The 13,982-nt window shown below is 51.8% G+C and overlaps 1 protein-coding gene across 1 annotated transcript; it reads right to left on the bottom strand.

The window, feature by feature from the left end:
- Nucleotides 1-1,207: 1,207 nt before the first annotated feature.
- On the bottom strand, nucleotides 1,208-13,663 carry ZDHHC7 (zinc finger DHHC-type palmitoyltransferase 7). The gene is made up of 6 exons (XM_007939140.1): nucleotides 13,349-13,663; nucleotides 8,142-8,266; nucleotides 5,990-6,086; nucleotides 5,500-5,581; nucleotides 4,278-4,408; nucleotides 1,208-1,384 (listed from the first exon to the last, which is right to left on the bottom strand). Exons 1-6 carry the CDS (start codon nucleotides 13,661-13,663, stop codon nucleotides 1,208-1,210), a joined length of 927 nt encoding a protein of 308 aa, XP_007937331.1.
- Between the last annotated feature and the right edge of the window lie 319 nt (nucleotides 13,664-13,982).

Consider the following 13,982-nt stretch of genomic DNA (forward strand, 5'->3'; position numbering starts at 1 on the left):
CACCTTGTTTCCTGTGGTGTTTCACTGTTGGCATGCCCCCTTCCCTGCACACCGACAACAGCATGGAGCTGCACAAAGTACCAGGCCCCGCGAGGTGGCGCTCTGCCTTCAGTGAGGGGGCCATTCATGTGAGGGGGGGAAGTCCAGTCCAAGGCCCTCGTGCAGCCAGGGTTTGAAAATAAAGTGAGAGCAGGAGGGAGCCCAGGACCACATGGCAGCGAGCGTTCTTTGGGTAGAGCTGTCCTACAGCTGTGGTACGTTCCTGGCAAGCCCACCGGTGGGAGGCACTGCAGCCTGCTTTCCTGAAACATAGGCTCCTAAAACGCAGCTCATCTGCTGATCACAGCCTCTCAGTGTATCATCCTCTCAGCGATGCCACGGCTTCAGAACACGTGTGTGCATGTACATGCGCACACAGGCTGTGCTGGGAGGGTCAAAGGACACTGCTCCTGGGGGGCAGCTGGCATGGACCTAGAGCCCGCAGGGCTGCTCCGGGCACACAGATCTTTCACAACTTCAGTGCAAAGTGAACGTCTGAGTGGTCAAGACAAAGACATGTTTCTCCATAAACGGCCCTGTGTGACCAGGAAGCCCTCATGGATTCCAGGTAGACAGGGGTGCCCCGGGTGGCAGTCCGGGCATCGGTTTCTGCATAAATGGCCCTGTGTGACTGGGAAGCCCTCGTGGATCCTGGGTAGACAGGACTGCTGGCAGTAGTCCAGGCACTCGTGTTTCTGTGTAAATGGCCCTGTATGACCAGGAAGCCCTCAAGGATCCCAGGCAGATGAGGGTGCCCTGGGCAGCAGTCCAGCCATTTGATTTCACTGGGCATTTCTCCTTCATGACTGAAAAACGCAGCTCATTCGCAGGACTGAAACTAACCCACATAACATCCCCAACAGCTTCTTCAAAATGCCGGTGCTCTGAACAAAAAGCCTGCCTGTGCAGGATGAGACATCTGGCTTCTCGCTGTGGCCCTGGCCCGTGCACCAGTCATATGGGTGGAAATTGGTCAGCACGTCTTCCAGTTGTTGGTTTGGTTTAGAAAATCTGCCATCTGTGACTGTAAATGTATAAAACTCCGCTTGCTGCTAGCAACTGGTTTGTGTAGGTTCAGTTTGCCCTGCTGGTCACAGAGGAGCAGCTGATGCTCTTTCCGACGCCAAAGGAGTAAAGTACCTGGGCGAGTTCCAGCAGACGGGTGGCCTCAGATGGAGAACTCGGGGCCCCCTCTCCTGGCTCTTGTCTGCAGCCGCCTGAACCGGAACCCGACGAAAGGATTCATCCAGAGGAGTGAGGGTGGACCCCCGAAGACAGACTTCATTCCCTCCCAACGGAGCCTCCGCTCCCACGTGGGCTTTTCGCTTTTTAGTCTCTCGATCTCCTGGAGACAAAAGAAAAGCAAGGGGTTGACAGCACCAGCAGACAGAGGCTTAGCCGAGGGGTCCTGTGGGGGCACCACCCCCTAACTGCAGAACCCTGTGTTGTTTTAGGACGGACATTCAAGCAAAGTGTGGGCTCTGAGAAGGTGGCAGGGCAGGTGCCCATCCCTGGCTCCAGCATCCACCCGGCGTGAGTGCTGGCAGCTACCTCCCCAGGACGAGGCACAAAGCAAGGATTCAGTGGATGGAAACTACTCGTTACTCCTGCCCTTTCTGATGCTGGGTACCGCTTGATGGAATGTTCTAGCTCTTCCTAATTAGAGAAGGCATGCTCCTAAAAAGACAGCTGTAAAATCACAGTGGGAAGATGGACCCTTGAGTGGGTCCCCCTCAGGTGGGGCAGACGAGGCAGCAAACACGTGGAGGGTCAAGGGCAGTGTGAGCTCCATGCCTCCAGCAGCTAGGTCAGTGCCCTTCCCTGGGCAGAAAGACAGACCAAGACCCCTGCTGCAGGCCAGGCTGACAGGAACGCAGGAGGAGCTTGGTGGGCACATGGCTCACCGTCCCAGCTGGCAGGAGACCTGGGTTTCCCTCAGGCTGCCTGGAGCCTCTTGTCAGGTATTATGGAGAGTCACCTAGCAGCATCCTGAGGCACAAGTGTGAGGGGCTTTCTGGAAAAACTACCCTCAGCAAAGTGCTCCCTGGGGAGGGCTCACAGCCAACACTGGGGTTTATCTGGCTGTAGCCTTCCTAACCCAACTCTTGGTCCCATGGGCTTCAATAAAAAGGGCATGTTTGTCAGCACTGGGGTGAAGACATGCAACCCAGTGTGTCCCACGAACCACCCTGCACTTGACAGCCAACTGATTTGAACAGGAGTCTCCTTCCACAGAGGCCCATGGTCTTCCTGAGACATGCCACCCACACAGGTGGGAAGCAAATGCGTCAGCAGGTAACCAAGGCTGCCTGCAAGTTGGTCCATCTCTGGATGGCTATGCTCATAATTGGAAGACGCATTCCCACCCACAGAAGAAGGAAGCCCACCCCGTATCAAGGATGTTCCCTCACAGCTGTGACTCAGTGAGGCCACGTGCCTGGGGTCCTGCCAGGGACTTAATCAGGACCCACCTGCTAAGCTGAGGAGCGTGGAATCTTGAGAGGCCGGGGGGCACCTGTGCCACTGGTGGGGATGGGGGGCACGCAGCCAAGAGCGTGTCAGGGCTACCCTACAACATGTACTGTGAGGAGACACTAGGGCCAGGGTCACCCCGCAAGGTTCAGATTCCGTCAGCCCAGGAGAAGGCCCAGAGATGAGCTGTACTGCTGCCAGGAGAGAGAGCCCTACAGGGACACGGCCCAAACACCACCTTCCGGGATAAGGACGAGAGCCTGGAACTGTACTACAGAGGCCAGTGGCTGAGGGCACCTACCCAGATAGCCGGCTGCCAGTCACAGTGTCGACTGCAAAGGGGGTCACTACGTGTACGTGACTGCTGCTCTTACCCACAGCTGTCACCCTGCCTGGAGACTGTGATGAGTACAGCCCTGCACGATCACCTACAACAAAGGGGACCTTGTAGTTGCACAGGTAAGCACATGCTGGGGCTGGAAAGCTCTTTCTGTACATGCAGTGTTGTGTCGTGTCTCTTCAACTAAGAAACATCTAAGGATGGTACTTCAGGCAAGAGTCTTTCAGAAACCCTACTACTTTTATTTCTACCAAGTCATGTGTTACACAGTCTCTTGTAAACTGCACAAGCCCCTCATGTGTTAGATTCCAGTACGCACTGTATGTGTGTGGGCATGTTTTATGTGAAAAACACCGTGTGTACTTTGATTGCACTCATAAACCGGGGGTGCAAGAAACCAAGACAGCAAGAAAGACGGGCTTCCCTGCTCCCATGTGACCTGAGCCCCTCCCACTAGACATGCTCCCCAGCGCCTACACCATGGGCAGAAAGAGAGGCAGTACAGTGCCTGTTCTTCTGTCTTTGGCTAGAGCAGGATGAAAGAGCCAGAGCAGTTCATGAACACCCAGTTCCACAGACCCTCAAGTCCTGTGATGAGGCTTTGAAATACACTTGTTGCAAACTGGGACAGGAAGCGGTGTTATTTATCAGCCTTCCTCTAAAACCCAAATAACTACGTGGAGAAAGTGGAAAAGGTGACTGAGAAAGCAAGTGCCAAGGTCGATATCCCAGTGAGCAGATGTTAGCTCAAAGCGAGAATCCCATACAGTTACACTCCAGCAACTGGCTGGCCTTGTACCTCTGGGACCTGCGGGGTGCCTGTGTTCCACTTGTCGTGTCACACAAGTGTGAAGGTCGCTGACAACTGGAGCAGAAAGGCAAGTTCTTGCCACACCACAGGCCCAGACTCTGTACGGTGTCCAGGAACATAACCAGGGCTCAGCTAATGACCAGGCCCGCAGCAGAGACAGAGGGATGGGGACAAGAAGTGCCACGTGTGACACAAGTTACTGTGACAACCCAGACCGCCACAAGGGTAGCAGGAGGGAGTTGGTTCTCCATACCTGGGCACCAGTGCTTCTACCCATTTATTACTCTGTGGAAGTATTTACTGAGCATCTACTCTAAACCCGCCCATCAAGGGCAAGAAGGTACTTGATCCCTGCGTTCACCCACCAACTGCAGGGCTGGTCTCCTAGAAACTGTGCATTTGCTTGGCTCTATTTGTCTGGCTTTGTTGACTTTCAAATCAAGCCAATATTTAAAATATGCTCTGTGCGTAATACAAGGAGCACAGTGACCTGGAATGAGCTTATCGAGGCCGCTCAGTGAATCACGTAAGCTGAGACACAGGCACGTGTTAGGACATGAGCACTTCCCACTCGCTCGGGTTCTGACTAAACAGGCAGCAGAGAGGAGAGCGTACCGTTTCATCGTTGCATATCGAGTGGATCTGCGTGCCGAACATCACTGCAGTGAAAGTGAAAAACAGGAGACCCTCAAGGCACAAGAAGATCAAGAGGATGACCGTTATTGGTGGTGAAAAGTCGCTGCATTCTGTGAACCAGAGAAGGCGGGTTGCAGCTGGGCATCAGAGCACGAGCAACACCCCGAACCTCAGAGCCCGGGTGTGACTCTGGCGAGGCACCACCCCGGGCCCTGGCTGCCCGACCTCCAGCTCAGGTGGGACAATGTGCTTGTTTTACAGGCAGACACCTTCATAGTTCACCAGGGGCAGAGGCAGCCGGTCCTTCTGGAAAAGGATTCACACCACTGTTTCCCAGCCAGCCGTCTAAAACCCCACTGCTCCCCATCTGAGATTTCTGTTGGCACTACTTCTGCACATTAAATCGCACACACACAACTAAACCGTGAAACGACACACTTACCTACACCTGTGCGTGATCTTTGCATGGGAAGCAGGTGGGAGCCTGCCCTCCGTGTGAGGATCTGCACGTCTGTGAGCGCCTGCTGCGCTCCCTCAGGTTGAGTAAGGCCATGGGTTTGCTGAGCAATGCTAGCTAACTAACCAGAACTCAAAGGGAAGGTCTGGTGAGAATAGTACTGATTTCTCTCTAGCCTCAAAATCCACAAAACGGAAATAAGATTGTTGTTGTGAGGTACAGTCAAGTCATCTCTGACTCATAGCGACCCTATGCGCAGCAGAATGAAACACTGCCTGGTCCTGTGCCAGCCAAATAAAATTACTTGATAGAAATTTTAAGGCGCTCTCATGGTGCAGCGGTTAAGGGATATGGCTGCTAAACACCAGCTGTTCCATAGAAGAAAGAGGCAGTCTGCTTCCAGAAAGATTACAGCCTTTGAAACCCTATGGGGCACTTCTACTCTTTCCTATAGGGTCGCTTTGAGTTAAAATCCGTTTGGTGGCAATGGGTAGTAAAAATCATTCATAAAACTGGTTAACAAGGAAGAACTTAACATTATAAGGCTTCACTATGCTAGCAAAATGGCTAGGTGTATGGTGGCTTAACCATATGCTTTTCTGAAACAAAGTAATTCGATGAATTGCTGCAGTAACTGCAACAATCTCCTTCAAAACTGGCCAGTCACTTCTGCCTTTAAAGCTTTACGATAAACCTCTCCCTCAAAAACACGCCCGTCTAGAATGACACAAAACATTTACTTACCCGTCCACTGGCCTCGGACACAAGAAATGAACTGAAATCCACAGAGAATCAGTGCGTGGACTGAAGACAGTGCTATGTACATCTAGAACGAGGGGGATAAGTGGTCAGTGACTTTAGGGGAACTGAGTATAGTTCCAGGAGCATCTCATTAGTCAGTAACAGTCATGAGTGAAGAGCTGTCATGACATCTGCCTGAAGATCATGCCGAACCATGTCAAGGGCAGGAGAGAAGTAAGTTCCACAATGCCAGGGGAAGAGCCTATTAACTATGGTGCTTGAGTGCACCAGAGGGAGCACTCAGCCACTAAGACAATACAAGCAGTAGTTTCCCAGACCACTTCCTGGTAATACAGCCCTGGGTCACAGTTGCATCCTGTGGAAGAGGTAGGCCAGGAGCCCGGTCTGATGTTGGCCTACGTGCTCCTACTCCAGGCCAGTGTTGAGGAGCATGCCCAACTAGATACAAGTCACTTCAAACGTTTGTACTCACAGTGAAGAGCACAAAAAACCTCTGGTTCTTTTCTCCCACACAGTTGTTCACCCACGGGCAGTGGTGGTCCATCTTGCGGATGCATCTCTTACAAATACTGAAAAGGAAAGGTCTGGGTGTTAACGTCCCAGGCGCTGAGGAAACCAGAGGAGGACAACCGAAGAAAGCGGGAGGTGGGGCAGAGGAGAGCCCATGCTCATGTCCTCTCTTTCTCTTTCGTCATTTTTTTTTTTTTTTTAACTTTTTGGCCAAACAGTGTGGAAATGGATCTTAGAAAACCTTTCCTAAGAGAATATTTCTACGTATGTCTCCGTGTGTGCCGTCAGCCTATCTGTGAATGTAACTGAGTGTATGGGGGGCAACATTATAGAAACATCTTAGCCATAACCCAATACCTTGAGGGAATGAGTCCCTACTCCTGGGGACTTTAGGACCAGCACCAAGGTCAGCTGGCACAAAACGGTCCACAAAAACAGTGTTCTGCGTTCTGCCTTGGTGAGCTGCGACTGGAGTCTGAAAAGCTTGTGATCGGCCATCTAAGGTGCAGCTATTGTTCTTTTCTCCTCCCGACCAAAGGAGAATGAAGAAAATGAAAGACGCACGGAAACAATCAGTCCAAAGGACTAATGAACCAAGTGAGCCCCAGCCTTCACCAGGAGACCCAGATAGTACCTGGTTACAACTGCTGAGTGCTCTGGAAGGGATCACAACAGGGGATTCTGGGTAGAATGGGAGAAAAACGTGGACCAAAACTCAGAGTCATAAAAATGACCAGGCTTACTGATCCAAGAGAGACTGGTAGAACTCCTGAGACTATGGCCCTAAGATACCCTTCAGGCCTGCAACTCAGCTCACCGCCGTGACTCAACTATCAGCCTAACAATAGTCAGGCCTACAAGATGAACACCAGGGAGGTATGCACTCCTTAGAACAATGAACCATACGACATCAAAGGACAGCATTTGCCCTGGGATAAACCTCAGAAGGTGGGAAGGGACAGGAAAGATGGGCAAATGGAACAGAAAACCCAAGGAGGAAGTGGGAAGAGTGCTGTTACATTGTGGGGATTGCAATCAATGTCACAAATCAAATGTGTAAAATTATTGAATGGAAAACCAATTTGCTCTGTAAACTTTCACTCAAAACACAATAAAAAGTTAAAAGAAAGGAATGGGTTTTCCCAGTCATCAGTTAGATGAAACTCCCTGTCTGTCTTCTCCATCCAGTAACTTCTCGCCTATGCTCATTTGCTCATCTTGGCAAGTGACGTTTAGCCCGAGAAAGGGCCCGAGCACAGCTCAGCTCCTCCATTGCCAGCCAGGAGAAAGATTCTGTTCTGGGACACAGGACCTTGACTGCAAGGGCTAAACAACCCGACTGCCCCATGCTACGGTCTCTGAGATAAACCACTGACTGCCCAGCTTCTTGGGGAGCAGACAGAACATGGGGGTCGGGGCAGGCAGGGCTACGGGAAGGCCAACAAAATTCAGTAAGACCAGCAAGGAGAGCCTAAAAGGAGGAGAGCCAGACTCTCAGAGGAGAAATGAAAATCCTGGACTGTGTGTGGGCCCCTTAAGTACCTCTGTATCTATACATGATCCAGATAATAAAGTATATCTGCACGTACAGACAATAACAACTGACTGCCAGAAGCATGTCCCCAAAACCCAGCATGGCCACGGCAGTGCCACAATGAGCCAGGACAGAAGTGGCCACACAAAAACCCCTCTACTCAACTGGCTGGGAGAACAGGGGCAAGGCAAGCAGCCATGTGGAGGGCAAGGAGGGCAGGCGTTTCTACTGGACTTCTCATGGGGCATGCCTAGTACATGCCAAGGGCACGGACACTAGCCTGTGGCACCCGTGCCATCTAGAGAGGTGGCTGCCCCATCAGCTCTGGCCCACAGTGACTCTCCTCTGGCTGAAAGGGACCCCAAATCTGCACTATATGAAAACTGCTGGCAAGGTGTGTGGCCTTCCTTGGCTGGCACCGGCCCCTGGACTTAACTCTCTGATTGCAAGGAGAGGGTACCTACAACCATCCCAGAGCCCAGGGTCATGCCCCAGAGCAGTCAGGCAGTGCTGCCCGGGCCCCTTGTGCTGTGCAGCCCGTGGACAACACGGTGCTGTGCGAGCTCCCAAGCAGCCATACCTGCAGTGGTGAGCGCGCTCGGGCTTGATGCAGCAGCACTTGGGACACTTGTAGATGACCTCGCCTGGCTTCAGCTGCAGGCTCTCCACGTGCTCCTTCGTAGCGTTGCCTTTGGGGACGGCTCCCTGCAGTTTAATAAGAATGCGTTTAGATGGGGAGAAGGCAAGGGTAAGAAAAAAAACAACAGGCAGAGTTTATTTTAAGACACTATATTCACACACACACACACACACACACACACACACACATACATACATACATACACACATACACCTACTCCTCACTTAACCAACACGGCTAGGTTCTAAAGACCAGGTTGTTAGGAAAACTAGCATTATGCAGAAATGAAGGCTGTCCACATCATCACATAACTGCCAAATCATGTCATCACTTAACTGCAAACCGCTGAGAATCATGGCCCTGTCAAGTTAACGTTTACCATCACAGCCAATGTCACCTTCGCCGTGTACCCTCGTGTTCATTACTGCCAGATGCACATCTTAATGTGCAAAATCACCTGATAGGTTTTTGACTATGATCCTAAATGAAAAATGTTGGATAACGAGATAGTCGGTAAGTGAGGAGTAGAGGCGTGTGTGTATCCGATATCCGACATTGATCAATGGAACCCTTGTGGTATAGTAGGAGCTCTGGTGGCGTAGTGCCCAAGGCATTCAACTGCTAACCAGAAGGCTGGCGGTTCACACTCACCAACCACTCCTCAGAAGGAAGGTTGGGCAATCTACTTCCATAGTGATACTGCCTCGGAAGCCCAAGGAGGGGCCGCTATGAGTCGGATCCGACTCAGCGGCACTGAGTTAGGTGGTGTAGTGGTTAAGTACTCAGCTGTTAACTGACAGGTCAGCGGTTGGTACTTACCAGCTGCTCGGTGGGAGAAAGATTAGGCAGTCTGCTTTCATAAAGATTACAGCCATGGAAACTACGGGGCGGTTCTTCCCTGTCTGATGGCGTAGCTGTGAGTCAGTCGACTAGATGGCAGTATGTGGGTGTGTGTGTGTATGTGTATAAATAGCATACTCACATATATATAAATAGCATAAAATGTCATAAAGTAAAATCATTTACAGTGCTGTGACTGCCACTTAGTGTACATGGAATATGAAAAATAACTATTCCTCGTGTAGAACCAGATCTCCATTTAAAAATGTATTAAAGTAAACTCCAGGTACCTAATCATCCTTTGCAAACTGATCAATCAGCTGAGTTTCTCGAGCTTCATGCAGGCAGCTTCAGCAGCACGATTTGTTAGGCTGCTCCAACTTGAGAAGGTGCCTGCATGTCTGCCCTGTCACTCGTTTCTATGGGAGGGTTTACTGGCTAAGTGCTGATAGTTTCCATATCATCAGCAGCAGGAGAACAGAGAACAAGTGACCTTGAAAAGGACTTTATCCTGTGTTCTTAAAGTTATGTAGCATATTTGTCCATCTGCCAACTACCCAAGGACACTTACACACTCTTGGAAAATGTCAGCTAGGGAAGGAACTCCAGAACCCCATGATGGGAGCTGGAGAGATGGTGACGGGGAGATCAGAACCCCACACAATGGAAGCTAGAAAGATGGTGATGGGCCCAGGATTTCACACAATGGGAGACAGACAGTGAGGGGACCAGAACTCCACACAAGGGGTGATGGAGAGACGGTGACAGGATCAGAACCCCACACAGCAAGAGCTGGAGAGACAGTGATGGGGGACCAGAACCCCACATGACAGGAGATAGTGACAGGGAACCAGAACCCCACGTGACAGGAGATAGACAATGAAGGGACCAGAACCCCACATGACAGGAGATAGACAGTGACAGGCAACCAGAACCCCACGTGACAGGGAAGAGAGATAATGACGGGAAAACACAATAGGAAGGTGCCGCAGGAGGCCAGGAAGGGATGACGAGGCAGAATGGCACGGCCAGTCCCTCTGTGCTGGGTGATAGTGATACAGAGCAGTGGTCGACAGAGGACAATGGTTGGTGAAAGGCCAGGTCTGCACAGTGCGCAGCCAGGGGTTGGGGCCATCGTTCTGGGAGCTGTATGAGGAGGGACTCAGACAAGTGGGTCTGACCAGAAGACTGGGATGGCACAGAGATTCCTAACGTCTCAAGAAGGGAACCAGCTCCTCCACACTTCATCCCCACAGAACCAGTACTACGTGCAGAAATGCCCGTGTCTGGAGAGCGTCACTGAGACGGTATCAGCAGCTGTCTGGGGGCAAAGTGAGGAGGACAGCATCCCCACTCCCACCACCAAGGAATCCAGCTGCCGCCCAGTGGATTCTGACTCCCGGCAGTCTCACGTGTGTAAGGGTAGAGCTGCAGCCCCCAGAGTTCAATGGCCGAGTGTTTGGAAGTAGGTCCAGGCCTTTCTTCTGAGGTGCCTCTGCCTGGATTTGAACAGCCTTTAGGTTGGCAGCTGAGCACTTCACCACTAAGGGACTCCAGATACCATTAAGGAATCACTAAGGTGTTCTACACAAGATTGAATAGTGTGTTTTTTTTTTTGGAAGAGTCTGTACCTTTTAAAAACACAGAAGAATATTTACAAACACATGGTAAAGTGTCTGAGATGTACTTCAAAATCATCTTTGGGGCGAGGGTGGTGAGGGGCCTGTGACCCTAGATTGGCCGTGAGCTGGTAACTGTGGGTCATGCTACTGCCTTTTCTACTTGTGTGTCTGAGATTTCTAGGAAGAAGCTTACAGAGCAGCAGAGGCTCTGGAGGCACAGAGGCCAGGGCCAGTCCCCACACTGCCACTGAGCAGCTCTGAGGCCTGGGAGGTGTCTGACCCTCTCCCGAGGCTCCTGCTCATCTGGACAAACCACCTGCCTCTCAGAGCCATGGGAAGGGGACATGGAACCCTCCGTTTGGCAAAGCACCGCAGCAGGCCTGGCAGCCCCACAGGGGATACCTTCCTAAGGCCCTGGGCAGACACCTGCTGAGAAGACTGATTGGGAACCCAAGACAGCAGGCTCTGGAGACAACTGTGGGCTCCCTTCTCCTACTATTCAGGGCCCTTCACAAGTACAAGGTCTCGATTGTGTTTTTAATGTGAAGATTGCTAGAAGTCTCATCTTTCCATTGTGGGCTTGTTGCGTCCTTTGGTGAAGGACCCTCCACCCCCACATTCCTCACGCACCACCTCCCAGGAAGGTGGGCACCACCCCATGGGTACAAACACCACCCACAAAGGTCGGATCCCACCAAGATGTCAACACCCAGGCTAATGTGGATGGGACAGGGCTTTCCTGCAGTGACCTCCCATCAAGAGCTCCAGCAGTACCCTCTCTGTCCCAGGAGTGCTACTCTTGGTGCTGGAAGTACCTGACCGTGTTACGTTTGGGTCTGGAGGGGCGCTCTTGCTTTACCTTGCCTTGTGATGAAGGAAGGGAGAAGTGGAGTGTGGGAAGGCCAAACCGGCCAGAGAGGAGGCTGCACAGTCAGACTGCAGCTACAGAACCCCTGGCTGACAGCATCATGTTTGTCCCCAGTGTAGTGCTCCCAGCTGCTCACTGGGCTGGGTCTACAACTGTCCTACTCCCAGGGATCAGGCCATCTGGGACCTCTACCCAGCAGACCAAGAGGAAGGGGAGATATGGCCAGATCTGTATGATGAACTCAGGAGCTTCCTGACACTTCTCAACACTTCCTGAGCTGTAGACCTGACCTAGCTCTGAGTCAGGCAGTCTTCAAAACATTAGAACACCAGGGCTGTCTGATGTGTCAGGGCTGGCCTAGCTCTATTCTTGGTCCAAGGGGAAACGGCTCCAATAGATGGCCCCTGCCAAAGTGTGTGAAGTCAGCAGGCCTGCCACATCTGCCACTGAGCAGTAGAAAAACAATCACACAACAAAGCATTAGCAGCTTGTTGCCCTCTTTAGAGGCTGCTTGTAAACAAACATGAGCCCCACAGGCTTACACTCACGGATGATGAAGGTGAAAGACAGACCTCTTCCAGATGGAGCCCCTGTAGACCGCTATGCCTGGCTGTGTGCCCGCAGAACAACCCCCGCCCCCACTCTGAGGCCTTCTCCCACTCCACCTGCAGGCCATCCTGGGCCAGGCAGCCCTGGCGTCTCCTCAGAGCTCCGGGGTCAGCCAGAAACCACTATCTGGAAGGGTCTTTCTGAACCCAGTGTGCAGCACTGTAATGACCCTCCCTGAACTGGGCACCTCTCAACACTCGGGGATGCAGCTTTAGACCCAAAGTGGGGGTGCCGAGTCGGGTGGTCTTCCAGTCATGGAACATCAGGAACATCTGCTGAGTCAGGGCCGGCCTATCTCTACGCTTGGTCTAAGGGGAAATGGCTCTAGAAGACGGCCCTAGGCTCGTTTCCACAGCCCAGGACATCTGCCCTGGGCACCAAGCGGGCTCTGCTCTGCAGTCTCCGGAGTAACAGCCACATGAGCAGCTTCCCACGCACTCAGCAGCCTGTCCTTCCTTACTGCCAGCTTCCACCTTTCACCAGCTGGCTGAAGAGACGTGCTGAGACATTGAGATAAGAGAGTTACCCAGAGGCCACCTTTCAGCCAAATGGCAGACTAGCCTGTAAGATCAACAGGAACACCCATGAGGAATGTGCTCCTTAGAGCTACATGAGAACAAATGGTCAACAATGACCCAAAAGCAAAGATGAGAAGGCAAGGTGGGGCAGGGAAACTGGTGGGGGAAATGGTGAGGGTGCAGGGACTGTAACCAGTGTCCCACGACAATCTGTGTATGGAATGTTGAATGGGAATCCAATTTGCTGTGTAAACTTTCACTGGAGCACAAACCAGTATGAAATAGGGACAGACAGAATTACAGAGCCAAAAAGGAGACTTAGAGATGATGTCTAACCTTTGGCCCAAAGAGGCTGAATTGATTGCTACAGTCAAAAGACAACCAATAGTGAAGTGGCGAGATCTAAACTCAGGTGTCCCAGCTTTTAGTTCCTGCTTTAGAGAAACAAAATATTTAAACTAGCAGGGATTTTAGAGGTTATCTAGTACGATCGCTTCATCGGACTGGACGACAGCCTGATGAAGGACAAGAGTTCCACAAATAGGCCAGAGCATCACTTCTATCTAAGCTGTGTTCACTCTTCAGTCAGGAAGCAGACAACAGTGGCTGCCTGTGCCCAGGAGCCGAGAGAAACCCGGGGCTGTATAAGCAGACCGAACCGAACCATCCACAGACAGCACACCTACTCACAGGGTCGGTGAGCATGGTTCTCAGGTGAGATGACAGGGCGAGGACGGCCAGACAGTTAAAAATGACCCCGTTGATCACAGAGTACCAGAAGTCTTTGGAAGGCAGCAGCATGACAAATGTCACCACAAAGTCGGCGTAGACGACCAGGAGCCAGGTCAGGATAGCGCAGACCACGCCACAGCCGTCCCGGATGAACCACACCCTGTCTGTGGAGTCGGCCTCAGAGGATGATGAGGATGAGGAGTCGTAACTGTCATTTTCGGTGAGGAGAGGATGGTGCTCGACATCTCGGAGCCTGTGTCCTGATGACTGCATGGTTCCCTGCCACGCCTGCGGGGGGAGCACAAGGGGCAGTCAGCTTCCCGGGAGACACACACCTACACGCATGCCCACGTGCCACTCATACGTGATGGGCCACGAATTGCTCTTGGCCACTTGATAATCTAAACACACGTATCAGAAAAGAACCTAACGATTTAACTAGTTAAGATCTGTGTTTTTAACTCTTTACCTTACTGTGTTACAACATCATAAATCCCATAGCACGTTAGGCCTCTGCCTACCAAACCGTCACCCAGGCTGCTCACAGCCACCTGTGAACAAGGGTCATGAAAAGAACATTGTAGATGCAAAA

This window comes from Orycteropus afer, unplaced genomic scaffold, assembly GCF_000298275.1.
Source record: "Orycteropus afer afer isolate SDZICR_OR568_19922 unplaced genomic scaffold, OryAfe1.0 scaffold00057, whole genome shotgun sequence".
Lineage (NCBI taxonomy): Eukaryota > Metazoa > Chordata > Mammalia > Tubulidentata > Orycteropodidae > Orycteropus > Orycteropus afer.